At 38.3% G+C, this 17493-nt stretch overlaps 1 protein-coding gene across 1 annotated transcript in view; it reads left to right on the top strand.

Annotated features, from left to right (window-relative positions):
• LRRC56 (leucine rich repeat containing 56) overlaps positions 1 to 17493 on the top strand; it is a 37636-nt gene that overhangs the window by 5354 nt on the left and 14789 nt on the right. The window contains exons 3-7 of the mRNA XM_083601666.1: positions 2675 to 2844; positions 6988 to 7075; positions 9716 to 9776; positions 16612 to 16708; positions 17071 to 17268. Coding sequence (XP_083457792.1) covers positions 2675 to 2844; positions 6988 to 7075; positions 9716 to 9776; positions 16612 to 16708; positions 17071 to 17268 — 614 coding nt within the window. The remainder of the gene's footprint in view (positions 1 to 2674; positions 2845 to 6987; positions 7076 to 9715; positions 9777 to 16611; positions 16709 to 17070; positions 17269 to 17493) is intronic.

Here is a 17493-nt window from a genome sequence, read left to right on the forward strand (position 1 = left end):
CCAAAAAGGTTGGCAACTTCTCAACTTGATGTTCCAAGAAAAGCTGCTACTATTTTGTCTATCCTATGTCAGAACTAAGAGCAGTTTTGAAGTACTGTTGTATAGTTGAAATTGAAAAACCCAATATATAATAAAATATTGAATTGCATATTCACAGTGGGTGGCGGCATGCTTCCAGTCGCACAGCACTCATTGGGACAGGAAGGTGGTGAGATGGCAAAATTAGGAGTGCTCCAAGGTGGTTGCAGGCCAGCAGCTGCACACACTCATTCAAAACTGCAGCTGCCAACCTGGAAGTCCTCCATCTTTGCTGCCACCACTTCACCCCAGCCACATTTCAATGAGCACAATACTGCTGCCACCGGATGGAGGGCACCACTATCTCCGCCCTGCCCAAGCCACTTCCATAGATTCATATAGATTTAACAATAAATCTGTGGCACTATACCAGTTTAGCAATTTTCAATAACAGTATGTAAATCTATTCTCTGCCACTTTACAGTTCAGTAACTCTACAAATTGCTCTCGTTGAACCCTGTTACATGTTTCAAGAGTTCTACTGTTGTATTGCAGCCTCTGACAGAAAGATCTTTTTTGGCCATGAGAAGCTCAGGTCATTAGGCACTTGAAATGTTTCTCTTCTTGCCTGCAATCTAGTTGCACTGAAAAGGGGGAAGTGGTCTCTCTATAAAGCTACCATGGGTGTGGTCCTTTTGTGCAGCGGTTTTGCTATACAAAAAGATTCTAATTTGGGCTATCTTTTAATTGCTCCACTGTTAATTTTATTGCGTTTTACACATATGGAGCTGGGCATGAAAATGTTGTTCTGCTTGCTAATTCAGTTGTAAAGCAATTACAAGTAACAGATCAATATTGGGAAGTATAAAATCAGGAGCGTAACTTCAGATATTAAACCACGAATTGATTTTCTTGTCAAACCATAAGTAAGTGTTGCTCTAATACATGTTTCAGAGATAAGAGGGCATTCTGCACGGCAACTGTAGTATTTGGTAGCAGTGAAATAAATAATTTTATTTCTCGTGTGTTGATTAACTCTTTAGGCGCACCGTCTAGTGATTTATGCATTCCCACCATTGCATTTGGTGTCTTCTTATATAGAATTATTTTACAACTTCTCCCAATTTAAATAAATTCAATGCTTTTTCACCCATCAGGAGGTAGAATGGCAAGATCTTGCTCCCATTCATAATTTATATATTTATTATTTATTAAATTTATATACCGGCCTATACCAGGAGGTCTCAGGGCAGTTCGATTTATGACCCTATGGGTTTGAATTTGTGGTAACTAGTGATTGACCAGGAAAGAGCACTTGAGTTTCTCATGAAAATGTCAGCCTGGTATGTGGCAGTGTTAGAAACTGAAATATGAAAGCTAGGAGCTAAATGGCACCTTAAACCTAGGTTATGGGCACAACAACAGAATGTCTAGGTGCATTTTTTTATAATGAATACAAAGCTGAAAATGAATGAACTGCAGCTAAAATATTATGTTCATTTGTCACATGCTCTAGTCCTTCCCCTGCCAACCCCCCTAATATTCTTAAGAGGGTCTATTCTCTAGGCTTCAGAGAGTAGATGGAAGTGGGGAGGCAGAATAAGGTCCTCTTTTCCTTCCACTCTGCAGTTTTAATCTGAAATCTTAGGCGCAGTACTGCACCGAGCTCAGAAACTGTTCGTGCTAATGAAATTCCCTGTCGCAAAATGTGCCTAGAACCATGGGAATTTCGAACACTGCAAGCAAGGAAGGACATGTTAAAGGTGTGTCCGATTTATACATGGTTTGCAAGAAGTGGGTATCATTATACTAGAATGTAGGGTCTTCCAACAAAACTGATGTTGGAAGATTCAGAGCATGCAGTTTATACAGTGCATAGTTAAACTTTGGAATGTGTTCTTACAAGACTGAGTGAACTTGAATGACTTTAAAGAGAATTAGACAAATTCATGAAGGATGGGGCTCTCAATTAATACTAACCATGAGGACTGCGTTCTACGATTTCTCTGTGTACCAGTTGCTGGGAATCACAAGTGGAGAGAGTTGCTATTGTACTCAGCTTCTTGTGTCCTTCCTATAGGCATCTGTTTGAACACTGTAAAAATATTATGCTGGACTAGATGGATCTGATCCAGCAGAGCTCTTCTTATGCTTTCACATTGTTATGTAATTTCAGGGTTCCCATGAGGAGACTGTATAAACCCTTTACTTTTTAAATAAATGAACTACAGTAGTTGAATTTCTTTCATTTTTCTCTAAACAAGTAAAGTTTTAGTGCTACTTTTATTTCTGGGTTGAATGTAGAATATCACTCTTTCATAGTTGTTTTATAGTCTTTTATGGTTATTAATTGACTGCTTTGTTTGTTATTGGTTCTTGGAATGACTAAGCATTTGTGGGTGAATATAATCTAAAAGGAACAGTAGGGGTTGAATGGTTTTTAAATTTTTTTGCCCAGAAACAGTAATGTATCACAGTTACATATATTTGAAATGAAATGTGAAATTCAGGGTGTATAGGTGGAACATTTTATACCTGTTTTCAGTGTCATTGCAAACACCACACTATCTAGATGCATCAGACTGACTTTGACTTAAGAATGTAAGACGTAAGTGCTGAAACCAAACAAGTTTCTCTTCCTGTGGTTAATGTTTAGGACATTCTGGGATGGACCTAAACTGGAAATTAGGCCGAGTCTCAAGACCAGGTTCTGCTACAGTTCGGGTCACAGATTTGGGTCGCCAAGGTCTCCTGAATCCCAGTCCATCAATTAAAGATGATGATGAAGAACTACTTGTGAATGAATATCTTTCCCCCAACAAACTGGCAAGTAGATACCAATTTAATGCATCTGGAATGAGAACTCTGGAATGGAAATAATCAAATTAGGCTTGCTGATATACATTGCACTAATGTGGCATATCTGATGGACTTCCAGTTAAATTGAACTACTGAAAGATGCTTTTGGTACTCCTGGCTATCTCTCAGGCACTTCCATAAACAAATATGACCAACATGAGTATTAATCAGATCCTACAGAGAAGGGTTAAAAGGTCCTATTTTACAGTAACCTTATTTCTGTTTAATAGCAAAAGGATTAAAACAGTCTATATTCTAACATCGCAGATATGATTAACATCCCTGAATAAGAGAAGCAGAGAGCTGCCTCAGTATATGGGTCATACGTTTGGCACATATAAATCACTCAATTTGTTATGCTAGTGGGCTTCCTCTAGCATGGTATTGTCAACCCTGAATGTAACTGCAGTTTGCCCAGCATCTCACTCACACTCTTTGAGGCTTGCTTGTTGCTACCTGATAGCTTTAAAAGCATTAACTGCATGGACTGCTCCTGAGACCTACCGCTGACCTGAAGCATCCCTTCATCCACCTTTCATTGTCCACAGAAGAGCCAATGTAAAACACTGCTTCCTGTGTGTTGTGCAAAGGAGATAAACTTTCAAATTTTGTTAATATTTGAATAACGTTTTGTGTTGGTAAAATAATTGTGCTGTAGGAAAGGGTATGAGTCTGGATTCCCTTGTGACTATGGAGTTTTTATGTTGTAGCATGCATTATTTACTCGGTTACTAATTAAGGGCTGGGAAAGGCCTGGGGTGCACTGGAAATGGCTCACATCTGCTGGCAGGGGGATAGCTAGACAAGAGGCTGCATTTTGATGGGATGAAGATGATGGAAAACAGGCAGCGACATGCAATGGTAGACAGGGCTTTCTGTGGGAAAGGAGCTTCAGCAAGGCTGCTTGTGGGCCATTTCCTTTTCTTTCTGTGTGGCAGTTGAAGGAAGGGAAACTTTGATTTTAAATGAAATTTGGGGATTTCAGCGCATAGACTTTTCCCTTCAGACGCCATGCCTCTGTCAGTGAGAAGCAGACTATCAAGTGAAATTTCACTAAGAGATGTAATAGAAGCAAAGGCGTAGGAGGGTTGACATCTTTATCAAAACAGCAATTGCTTTTAGAGTGAAAGCATTTTATTTGGAAAGTGTAGGGTGTAAAACCATCAGGATGTCCTTGCCCTGATCAACATACTGTAACAGATTAGCAAATGTCCAATCTGATCTCACTGTTGCAGGGATGGGAGATGAAATGTTTAATGCTCTCCTACATTAAAAAAACCAAAAGCATCTCATTTTACATACAGAGCTAGTAAAATTAGTTTGATCCCCTATCTGCAGTCTGAAATGAAACAACCCAGCAAGACCCATGCCTGGTGAGGCTTCAGTCCTAAACAATTTAGTCCTTCAAATATTTGGGGCCTGTTTCCATCCCTGCTGACCTTCTTGGTCTCGTGGTAGTTCCACCTTCCTCAGAAGTGTAGGGAATTGCAGCTCAGGAGGGAGTTTTCTCTGTGGCAGTCCCACAGCTTTTGCCCTATGCTGAAGAAACACCTCTTTACCCTGGTCTTTGACAGTTAAGGCATTTCGTTTTGTTGAATGTATATTGTTCTGTTCCATTTAGAATGGTCTTGCTTGTTTATAGCAGCAACAGTTTTATCTGTGTTTATAGTTGTATAATATATTGTTGTGGCCTGTTATGGGATGTTATGATAAAGCGTGGATAAGAAATATTATAAATAAATAAAAAACCAGTGCTTTTTTCTAGGGCTATGCAGGGGTACGCATACCCCTAAACATTTTGTGAATCTAAGTTTGGCCTCATTGAGGGGCAGTATTTCAATATGAGTAGGAAAATGAGAGTACCTTTGAACATTTTTTTTAATAGAAAAAAAGCACTGAAAAGAACTAATTTGGTTTCAGCACCAACTCAAACTCTTCGAGTTTTCATGTGTCAAGATTTTTGTAATGCAGTACTTACCTTTGACAGTTGCATTCTTTTTTGCCTAATAGGGACTTTAAGTTTTGAGTGGGCATTGTTGGAGCAGTCGCTTCCTGTTTTTTAAAATATAGATATACAATATTGCCAAGGAAACGCTAACTATGTTTGCAGCACGCTTTAATAACAAGTCTAATGTAACTATTATTTGACCTCTTGTTGCTCGGGTTGAAGCAGCTGCTTCCATACTGTTAACTTCCTTTTGCTTTTTCAAGTTTAAAAATAGCACTGCTGTTCAACTAATTGATTAGAAACAAATTTCCATTATGTCTTTTTTAGTGTTTAGATCTCTTTAATGGAACAGTAGCAGGAAATCATTTTCTCACCAACACACTTACACAGTCTTAGCATTTTTTATAGCTGGGAGAAGACTCTGTTAGCCTTTCAGAAAGAAGACAATATTTTAAAATTGAAGCTGTGCGTGCCTGACTTTTCCTTTCCTCTTTCAAAACTTTAGGTCCATATCCTACTTACTCTTGGGTGTGGTAGTGTATAGACAGTTTCAAACCAGTTTGCTCAGCATATTTATTACTGCAGTGAGTGTATTTCCTTGTGCATATCCTTATGCATTTATATCTTTTTCTGTCCTCTCTGAAAACAGAAGATGAGTCCAGTATGAATCATGCATTGAGCATACAGTCAGTATCGTACTACAACAGCTAGTGCTGGACAGTGTATAAGTTTGTAGTAAAAAGCAAGTTTCTAGTCCTCATGGTTGTAGAATGATTCTACGATTCTATGAAATAAGCTTGAAAAAGTGTTGGTTATTCTGAGTCTGTTAAGTCTTCTAGTGCTTAGGATTTTTTTGCTCTGCATAGCTTCCTGTCCTTTTCCATGGAGCCATGACAGTGCGCCTACCCTCATTTACTTTCCATAATTAAATTTGATTTATTAGTACGAACAATTGAGAATGTTGTGTTTCAATTTATATAATTGTAAATTATATTTTGTTCAGTGGCTAACTTTTAGTACCCGGATTGCTGATTTTCATAAATTGTGGTCATTTATTTTTAGGACTGGAATGTGCACATATATGCATATACAAACAGATGATAGAAGAAATGCTTTTCTCTGAATAATAGATTTGATGGCATCTGGGGATATGCACTTAACTGTACTGTTTTTCACAGAGAAAACTAAAGTTAGTGGGTTCTATCTTATATTTTTAAGTCAGAATTACTTCCTTTTTTCTTGGCAGATGATTACTTTTCAAAGTTGAGGTAAAGGGATTTGACAGGGAGGCCACAAATAGAATGAACAAGTTCAAAAACATTTCAGACAGTTGTTGAAGTTTTATAGAAAGGTGATGTGAGGGGGATAATTTTGTTCCCTGTTGAAACTATTGTATTGCATGACATATGCAATCTAAGAACAGATGCTATCCCATCTATGTGCTTTCCCTTTCCTTTTCCCACTTTGTTAATTCTTTTTTAATTGAACATTTATGCATTTAAAAACATTTATACTAATATTCATTTTTAATAGAGTTCTGCCTCTTCAGTTATAGAGCAGAATTCTTACATTAATATATATGTTGACTGCGAGGGCTTTAGGTGCCCTTCAGAATGGTATGCTAACTAGGTGGTGTCCTACGTAGTTCCTGCAAAGCCTTAAATGTTGACTGCAGATCTAAGGTGTCTTATAAAGGATAAAAGGAAACAACTTTTGTCTACTTCTTGTCTCTAGTGACTATATATTTTCCTATTTTAGACTGCAATGCTAACTGCACTTATCTGGGAGTAAACCTCATTGAATTCAATATAACCTTCTTCTTAGTAGATTTTAACACTGTTAAGATTGTGCTGTTTGTCTCTCGAAAGAGGTTTCAAGTTGAGCACTACCAACTTCCCATCAGTTCTGGGAAACTTAGACTTTACCCAAGCATCTCAGATGTTTTTCTTTCTCTTTCTAATTCTCTGTCGTATTGCTACATATTTCTCACCCTTCTGTAGAAAACCAAAGCTGTACGGATGTTTAGCACAGAAGCTAAACATCAAGTTTGGGGCCTTCTGAGAACCCTTTGTGTAGGACTGAATTACTAGCAGAAAACTAATTTCTTTGTAGAATATTATGATAAAGGATGCAAGTTTCATACTCTTTGCTTATTGTTGTAGAAAACATTGACTGGGCTAGATGATCTGCGTCAAGTGAAAGCTCTAGAGATGCATGTAGACACAAGAGAGAACAGCCTTGGAAACTTTGGTGAGAAAACGTTTTATTCTGGCTCAGACCCTCTTAGCCTTTTATTAGAACCCATTGTGCTGCAGCTGTGAAAAGGTAAATTCCATGCTCAGGACTATTAGGAAAGGAACTAAAAATATAACTGCCACATCATAATGCCATTATACAAATCTATGGTGTAACCACATTTGGAAAGCTGTGCAAAGTTCTGGCTGCATCATCTCAAAAAAGGTATTGTAGAGCTGGGAAAAGTTCAGAAAAGTCAACCCACATGATCAAGGGGATGGAGCAACTGCCCTATGAGAAGAGGGTATGACACATGGAGCTTTTCAGTTTAGAGTTAAAGGGAGTCATAAAATCATTCATGGTGTGGAGAAAGTCGATAGAGAAATCTTTTTTCTCTCTCTCTCTCATAATGCTAGAACTGATGGACATCCCATGAAGATGAATGTTGTAAGATTCAGAGCAAACAAAAGCAAGTACTTCTTCACACACCAGATAATTACCGTATTTTTCGCTCTATAAGACGCACCAGACCACAAGACGCACCTAGTTTTTGGAGGAGGAAAACAAGAAAAAAAAGATTCTGAATCTCAGAAGCCAGAACAGCAAGAGGGATCGCTGCGCAGTGAAAGCAGCAATCCCTCTTGCTGTTCTGGCTTCTGGGATAGCTGTGCAGCCTGCATTCGCTCCATAAGACGCACACACATTTTCCCTTACTTTTTAGGAGGGAAAAGGTGAGTCTTATACAGCAAAAAATACGGTAAATGTTGGCATTCTTTCCCACAAGAAAGAGTGATGGCCACCAAGTGGTTAGCTTTAAAAGACGATTAGACAAATTCATGGAAGGAAAGGCTGTCAATGACAGTCTGCTGCTGAATGTCCATTGCTGGTAATCACTAGTGAGGAGCGTACGGTTGCACCTAGGTTCCGCTTGTGGGTTTCCCACAGCCATCTGGTTGGTCACTGTGAGAATGTGATGCTGGACTAGATGAGCCATTGGCCTGATCCAGCAGGTTGTTCTTATGTCCATTGGAGCTAAAGAAAATCTCTTTAATATTAAAGAGGTAGAAAAGTTCCAAATGGAGCAGCTTTCTTTCTGGGGTTTTTCTTGAGGGAGGTGGCATTTATAAAGGTTTCATTTCTAAATACTGACAGGATTTACATTCAAAGCAAGCTGAATGAGCTCTTATTTGAAAATACTGGTTGGTAAACTCATCCCTTATGCTACCAGGTTTCTTTATGGAAGAGCCACAAATCAGGTTACCCGTGGCACACCCTTATTTATTTGATTTTTGCCTCCTGGCAGGCACACTAAGTTGATTGTCTGTCTGAGGCTGCCTTCTTCTCTGGGTGAAGAAACAGTTTAATGAAAGAAAATGAACTTGAAGATTTCTGACAAAAAGAAAATAGCCTTCGTTAAATATGCATACGTAGGGGAAAGCATTTCGAGTGCATCTGTTTCATGAAGCCTATTACTTACAGAACTTTATCCTGTAATAATTTGCTTTGTAATACTGATTATGACCTAGAAATGGGCTCATATAAACTATGCATAACAATAATCTACATTAGCAGCAGTAAGAAAATGCTTGTGCTACAAAAACTTTAAGACTTATTGAATGATTCAGAAACTGGACAATTAATTTGAATCTTATTTTCTACCGTAACCGCATTGAAAGATCAAAATGGAGACTCCCCACCCCACTTGCATATGGGTGGAACAGAAAAGAATACAGAACACATGTACACCCAATAACATTTCACTCTTATTGCTTTTTGCAAGTGCTAGAGGGTGTTAATTAATTGAAAGATTTTTAATAGTTTTTAATTAATTTTAATAGTTTTTAATTAATGGTTTGACTAGATGTTGTGGCCCTAATAATTCATAACATACAGAATAAGAAAAATCTTGTTTGAAAGTGTGAATGGTCACAACTATGAATTATTTCTAGATAATACAGTGGGTGGTATTTAATTAAGTTTTACTCAGAGTAGGCCCACTGAAATTAATGCAGCTTAGTCATGTTCATTAAGTCAGTGAGTCTGCTCTGAGTAAAACTTAGCTGAATATCCAGTTCTTTTAAAACAAACAAACTAAGGTTGTGTGGATAAATCTGAAGAGAGGGGGAGATGGATAAGTCAGGAAACATTGGCTGGATACAAGCAGCAGTTCTTGAGAGAGTGTTGAAAAGGCTTTGCTTCCCGTAATATATACACATACAAAATACAACATTCTGCAGAACCTGTTTGACCAGCGGTGAAAATGGGAAGAGTGTGCACACCACAACAACAATCCTTCTTTCAAATCTTCTTTAAATCTGAGAGGTGAGGGGAATAGTTCCCAGCAGAAACAGATGTAGGACACAGGGAGAGGTTCTCAAAGGTAACTTTTAAAATGTCAAGTTACTAGTGATGTAAAATATAATCTGACAGTATGTGATCACTTCCAGGCAAGCCTTCTCTTGGTATGGATTCTTCATATGGCATTAGTCAGAGGAGATATGTTGCACCACAAGAATCAATCAGAAATTATGGTGAACAAATATATAAGCTGTACCATTAAAACACTTCAGTTATGACATTATATGTCTAAGAGGATCACACACAGACTGCTTTTACCAAACTGCAAATTGTTCCTTTTCTTCCCTGTTCTTATAGGTGCTTATCTGCCTAATCTAAAACAACTGAAACTGAATAGCAGCATGCTTATGTCAGTGAGGTAAGGAGCTATAGTACACAAAGTAAAGTTCAGAGTACGCTTTCACTCTCTGTCCCCACCCCGTAGCACCACCTCTCAATAATCCAGAGTGAGCTAGTTCTGAATCTGCAATATACAGGGAAAATCTCAATACTGTTCTATTGCAGTAATAGGGAGCTTGTGGCCCTCCATATGTTATTTGACTACAACTCCATTGGCCAAGTTATTTCCATAGTGTTTAGGTGTGTTTTGCACTGCTTTGGAAATGAAAAATGTGAGGTTTCTACTTTTATCATTCTTTTACTGGATAAAGTGGAATGCTTTTGCAATCTTTAGAAATTTCTGTATCTCAAAAAATCACATGGAAAGAGCAAATATATCTCGATACCTTTTAGAAAGACATAAGCACTACTGATGATCTGTAAATAACAGAACCACACGTGGTTTTCCAAGTGACAGTAAGTCGTTCCACGCAATATTGTCATACAGTATGTGGTGGTGAATTGCAAAAGCACTACTGTGGCCATATAACACAGCAAGCAGAGCTTATGGCTGAGTTTGGCAACAAGATAGTAGGCACAATTATACCAAGGGAGAAGGCCTGAAAACCTTCCTGTCAGAGAGTAATTGTGAGAAACACCAAATTTTCTTCTCCAGCCTGCAGGAGGCAGTGTTTGTGTGAAACCATATTTGGAACTCACTACAAAACCTTTTTGAACCTGTTACACTCTTTGCCCTCTCTTTTTAATGCCAAGACCAAAGTGACCTTATTTCTCCTATCTCAAGGGTGAGAGCCCACGCTTTTCCCATTTCAATTGCAGCAAAGTCTCTCAATATTTGTGTGTTTATTTCTCAAATATCTAGAGGTTGGCCTACTTATTTTTGCGCGGTCAGTAGGGAGACTTTGTACACAGAATGTGCTAAAAAGGTATTGCTTTAGGTCCTTGTTAATTTCCTACTTTACACTTATTTTATGAGGCTTTTACTCTATTGCTTCCATCCATCTCTCTCCAGCCAAGTAATATCAGATTTATGAAGTAATAATTGAGGGAGAAACATGGAACACTCTCTGAAGAGAGCAAGTTAAAAAACTATCTTTTACTCTTGCATGATGACATATGTTACTTATCTCCCTAATGATTCTGGCAAAAAGGACTATATTTCAAAGCTAATGGGGTATTCGTTCTAGTCTGGCTAACAGCCACCGTTTTTAATCTAATTGCTTCTGCTTTCTAATTTCAGGGATGAGTAAAAGGATATATGTAAAATCCTAGATAAATACTTTCTTAAAACGTAGGCTGTTCTATTAGATGCAGCATCCGTAGCTGTGCTTTCGGCATATGCAGTAATCCTCAACTATTAAGTGACCTGTCATTTTCAGAGTACTATATCACAAAACCATCTATTTGTTTTGAGTCACCTTTGCACTGCTTTATCAGTTAATGTACAGTGGCTGCCATTTGCCTGGAGGGCTAAGGTAGGAATGCCAATAAACATACAGTACAGAGGTGGAATCCAACATTGTGGTAGATGGATCGTTCTGACAATGCAACCATCTCTCCTTGCCAGAGAGAATGATCTCTCCTCTCCCCACACACTGTTCTGAGGGTTCGCCTGACCTTCCTCAGCAAATTTGGGGAGTGAAGGGAGTCTTGTTGTCCTACCAGGACTCTACCAGGGAACATGGTAGAGGTGTATATGATTATGAATTGTATGGAGAAACTGGATAGAGATAAATTTTTCTCATAATACTAGAATCCGGGACCATCCAGTAAAGCTGAATGTTGGAAGATTGAGGGCAGACACCCCCCCCAAAGTAATTTGTCACAAGGCACATAATTCACCTGTGAATTCTGCTCTCAAAGACATAGTGATGGCCACCACCTTGGATGGCTTTATTATGTATCAGATTTCAAAATTACTTGACCTGTCTCTTTATGTAGAGCCCAGAGGTTGCAAACTATGTGAGGAGCCCACCCTTGCTGCAACATCTTGGTCCCAGAATCAGGCTGCAGTCCTATATCCACAAACATGGGAGTAATTCCCATTGAATCCAGCGGATTTTACTTTTGAGTAATGTAATGTAATGAGTAATGTAAAGAATTGTGCTGCTGGGACTTTTATCAGGCAGATGGTTGGTTTTCATCAAACCTGGTAGTAAGGATTGTTCTCTTCTTTATGAAAAATCCAAGATCTTCATCATTTTCCTTTCCATTCAGTGCAGGTGTGGGGAACCTTTGGCCTTCCAGACATTGCTGAACTACAACTCCCATCAGTCCCTGCAAGCATTGCCAATGGAAGCTGTAGTTCAACAGCATCTGGAGGTCCAAAGGTTCTCCACACCTGATTTAATGTGATGGATACTTGATATTATATTTTCCTCCTTCTTGCCCTCATTTTTGGTTGCGATATTTAGAAATATGGCTGTTTGCAGCAAACCAGAGATCTAATCTCAGTTTGCAAGCCTCCAGATTTCTATTCAGGAACCCAGTATCACAAATGATGTTGTCTGTCTGAAAACAGATACGTACATATCTAACCAATTTGAAATGCACCTGCAACACGTTGCTCCCAGCGGTTATGTAGGTTCTAAGTGATTTAGTCAGAAATGAGAGAGGAACAATTATCATCAACCGTTGAGAAAACGCAAAGAATTGAATGTTGGGAGATAATAGTGTAATTAGGCAGCTGGCAGGAGAGTTGCCCATCCTTATCAGTCTCCATGGCAACAGTGGTCCAAAGAGTCATCAGTTACAGCGAGGAGTAGAACATAATCTTCAGCAAGAAAGATGAGATCTATAAAGAGTTAGTTTTTCACTCTTGTCTGTCACTTAGCTGTTTTCTAAGACAATTACCCTCCAATATCAGACTAAGAGAAAAGTGGCTTAAGGACAGTAAATTAATCTGCATTGCTTATTATCTCATTGGCAAATATACAATGAATTCAGAGCTTGAAACTTGAAACTTACAGTTTATACAATGTATTTTCATAAGTTGGTCACAGTCTACAAATTATTATTTTATTTTGTTTATTTTCTAGAAAAATGATATATTATTATTTTGTTAGAAATATTGCCAAAAGGATAAGTTTCAATTTAGGGCAAAGATACTTTTGAGACACAGGTATAGATTAACATTATAAAATGTATTCTTTAATGCTAAAAGGCCCATGTATGCAAGCTTACAAAAAAAAAATCTTTCATGCGTCTCAAGAACACACTACAACAGGAGTCAAGGTAATGGTCATTAATATGTGAGTTAGGAGGGAGGTCTAAACAACTTATTAGGCATAGGAATATTAATAACTATTAAACAATATGATCAAAAGTGCCTACTTGTACAGAGGCTGCAAACTAGAAATACTAAGTTGTACTGAAGGAGTTCCCATGGAACATGTTTAGATATGGGCTGTCTTTTCACATTGGAAGTACTGTACCTGCTAGTATGTACCGCCCTGTGTTTTTTAGATTTTGCAGAATCAGTCTTTTATTTTAGTGCTGTACAAGTTTATCTTCCCTTCTCTTTATTCATGTTTTTAAAGGGTAATAAATGTAAACATAGCTCCTGTAATTATCTTGCATTGTAAACTATACTGGCATGGACTCAAGAGAAGTGCTGGCAGAAAGGGGTTGGCAAAAAGTGACTTTTCCACCCCCTGGCACCACAGACTTTCTCATTCTCTAGCACGGCTCAGCCAGTTGTTTCTCCCTGCCTTCTAATTTCTTTATTCCATACCCTCCATTCGAGCAGAAACTGGGCATGTGCAGAAACTGCCCAGCAGAGGGTCATGTAGGCCATTGTTTACATCCCTTAGTATAGTTTGGAAGCTGTACTAAATGAACTTTATTATTATTATTATTATTATTATTATTATTATTATTATTATTATTATTACAAAAGGAGATAAAACAAGTTAGCCATAAAAATGGAGTGATACCAGCTATTTCTTCTCCATTTATTATTGTAAACCTTCAATTCCAAATATAAGAAATTATGTATGTATATGTAGTCAAAGTTGATAAACAGAAGAACACAAACACATATTGCTAGTGGAAAAGAAGTCTATTAGAAAAATAGGAAATTTTGAAGCATGGATCTGAACAAATTAAATGGAGTTTTCTCCTGTGGTAGTACTTGTGCAGATTTATGCTTTTGCGCTCATCAGTGTTAAAACAAAACAGAAAATTAGTACTAGTTACAGGTAGGTAGCCGTGTTGGTCTGCTGTAGTCGAAGTAAAACAAAATAAATAAAATAAAAAATTCCCAGAGAAGTAAATAAAAAATTCCTTCCAGTAGTAGAGACCAACTAAGTTAGCTATTGGTATGGTCTCTAAGGTGCTACTGGAAGGATTTTTTTATTTTATTTTATTTCGAAAATTAGTAGACATTTGAGGAGCCATAGGAGATTAGTGCCAGACCTGCAAGAAATGAAAAGTTAAAAGGGGAAGTAGAGGGTGTGGAAAGGTGGTTAGTAGAACCAAGTACTGACCCAGCTATATAAAACCAATGCAATCTGCCTGCTCCCTGGAGTGGAGTGGTTTTGTTTTGGATGTTTCACCACTTATTGAAGTATCTCTAGATTGAGGTAGTTCAGATTCAGATGGGGAAATAAGCATAGTTGCAGCTGATTGAAGGTAATGTCATGTGGATGACTTCTGATTTAATGAGAGAAGACAGGCAGATTCCAATCCATACTAAAGCCAAATGTGGCCAAGCCCTGAATTTGCACAAGTGCTCCCATAGAGATCCTGAGAAAGCACCAGAACATTCACATCAAATGGAGACCTCTTGCACCTATTCTCTGATTTCATCCTGCTCACTGCTCCATTTAGGAGGGCCAGGCCGCTGGGCTCTTGGAGGGGTAGAAGACATCAGCTTAAAAGTGCTGGGGCAACATGCCAAGGGAGGGAGGGTTATACTGGAATCCTATGAGGAGCCCCTTTACACTCTTCTCCACTACATGGCAAAAGCAGAATTGCAACCACAAAGTTTAATCTGTATTTGAAAAAGACACATTTTTGAGACCTTCAGGGTAGCTCAGTAGGTTAGAGCATGGTGCTGATAACACCAAGGTTGCAGGTTTGATTCCCATATGGGACAGCTGCATATTCCTGCATTGCTGGGATTGGACTAGATGATCCTCAGGGTCGCTTACAACTCTATGATTCTATGTGATTGGCAGCAATTCCTATTAGTTTCAGGGGGTTGCTGATGTGAAGTGCTTTGAGGCTGGGCTACCACTATTTATTTTCTTTCAGGATCTTTGACATGACATCTGGAATTACTTTAGGTTTAAACTGGTGAAGCCAAAGGGAGCCTTCTTCTGGTATCTATCCAATAAGTTTTTGGCTCAAATGAACCTATTCCCAATAGTTTTGAATAAAGAATTTATTGAGTAAATTGTGGTTCTCTCAAAATGCCACTTTGTGCCAAACCACACTGGCTTTCTCCCTTGTTTTCAAGAAGTGTCCTCAACTCAAAGAATTGGATGTTATGAATGTGTACTATGGAAGGATGTGTGTAAAAAAAGGATTTTTGCAATGCATAATGATATGTTGAGTTCTGGAAAATCATTAGTGATCAATTTTACTTTACTAATCCTTTTAGACAACAATCCTAGCTACACTTACCAGGGAGAAAGCTCAAGTGAACACAGTGGAAATGATTTCTAAGTAAACATGCATAGAATTCTGTTGTTAGTCACTTTTATGCTTCTATGACTTCATCTCCAAAGATTCCTTCATTGCTTGGAGAAAACACTCAGTTTAAAGCTTTTGGGTTCACTTTCAAATACTGCAGTGCAAAATTATCCAAGCCAAGCTCTCAGGTATGAATTAATTCAAGTTAGTTTTGGATTGTTGAACACCCAACTCAGTGGGCAGTTACTTTGGGATCGCTGACACTTTCCTTTTAATCAATTAATGTATATGTGACCTTATTATAGCATTTAACTCTGGCACATAGTTTGAAAATTAATAGGGCAGAATATTGTTTTGACACATGGGGAATCAGAGCAGAACTGAAAAAGGATACACCAGGGGAAGCCAAATCGGTGCATCCAGATGTTCCACTCCAGCTACCACCAGCCCCAGTCAGCATGGTCAATGATTAGGAAGGAATGGAGCTGTTGTCATCTGGAGAGCACCACATTGGCTGTCCCAGGCTTATATCCTGTATCTGTCTTTGGGTGCACATATGTGGTTTTGCATGTGTGTGATGGGTATATGTATGAATTTGTATCTCTGAAAAAATCAGTGGGTGTGATGGGGCTGCCTACTCCAGCTTCATTGCCTGGGGCCCAGTGACACCAATACATGTTCCAATCCAAGCAGAGCTTCTTTCCAGCCGGGCTACTCTAATATCTTCTCTCTCCAGCTGCCAAGGAAGAAACAATGTAAGTGTATGCTGTCATCAGCTTTTGAACCTGAGCAGGATAAACCGCAACATCAGAAATCCCTGCGACAGAAGCTGAAATGTGCTTTCTGTAAATCTCCTGTTATTTATTTATCCAACTAGATTTATATACCACTTAATTAACAAAAAACCCTAAATAGTTTACATAAAACCATATAAAATATGCATAAAAGATAAGGATAAAATTTGTCTTTAAAAACAACTGGACATGAAACTGATCAAAATATAGATAAATTTAGCAATTTAAAAATAAATATACGTAATAAAATTACATGTTACATTACTCATGAGTATGAGCTCCGGAATATAAGAGTGCTACTGTGAAACATAATGGGTGAATTTGACCCTCAATCCAAATCTCTATTGCTTTGCCAAAGATGAAAAATATTAAAATGAACTGAATACATAACCCTTGGAACTTACAGTGTCAACTTTCCTTAAGGGACCTTGGAACAGCATTGTCTAATCTTCAAGTCCTCTGGATGGCTCGCTGTGGGCTTCCAGATTTAGATGGTATCTCTTCCTGCTGCTCTTTGAAGGTAGGACACATTTGAAATATTTCTTCAGTTGCCCTGTTTACTTAATGTTCAGCTTCTTTTTATGAGGCATTTATGAGGCAGAGAACCTTAAGTTCCTGTTCATTTTCTTTCTTTCTTAAACTGATGCTGGAGCCTTTTAAAAATTAATTTTATGTCTGATAAAAATCAGTGCCATTCATTGTACTTAAAAGGTACTTCCATCATAATTTATCATGTATTGTGCTTGGCAATTCTGGGTCTTGAGGGGGTCTAAAGTTCAGTATTGTGCCATATATCAAACTGCAAGCCATGGGTTCATTGTCATTACTTAATGTGCAGTGGTTAAAACTTCATGTTGATAAGGTCCCTTTGGTTTCCTTTAGGAACTCTACATAGCATATAACAATATTGCTGACTTAAGTCAACTTAGCCTGTTGGAGCACCTTGAGATTCTAGACCTAGAAGGAAACAACGTGGAGGACCTCAGTCAGATTCAGTATCTGGGGCTCTGTGTTACTCTGTCTGCCCTTACAGTGGAAGGAAATCTTATTTGCTTGAAGCCAAGCCCACAATCTCCAGAGGTAACTTTGCTTGCTTTAGATTTCGTTTAAAAACGTGCATCTGTGTTTTAATCTGATTACAAGAAGATACTGCTTAGCACAGCATAGTTTACCATGTGAATGCTTACCGAGGGAGGCAAATGCTACCCACTCCAAGTGAATAGCTAAGTAGCTGTTGTCTCTAAGAACATCACCTTGTGCTCGGCCAGAGAGGGTTTTTACAATCAAGTGGTCTATAAATTTTAT

Source organism: Podarcis filfolensis, assembly GCF_964270895.1.
Source record: "Podarcis filfolensis genome assembly, chromosome: 1".
NCBI lineage: Eukaryota > Metazoa > Chordata > Lepidosauria > Squamata > Lacertidae > Podarcis > Podarcis filfolensis.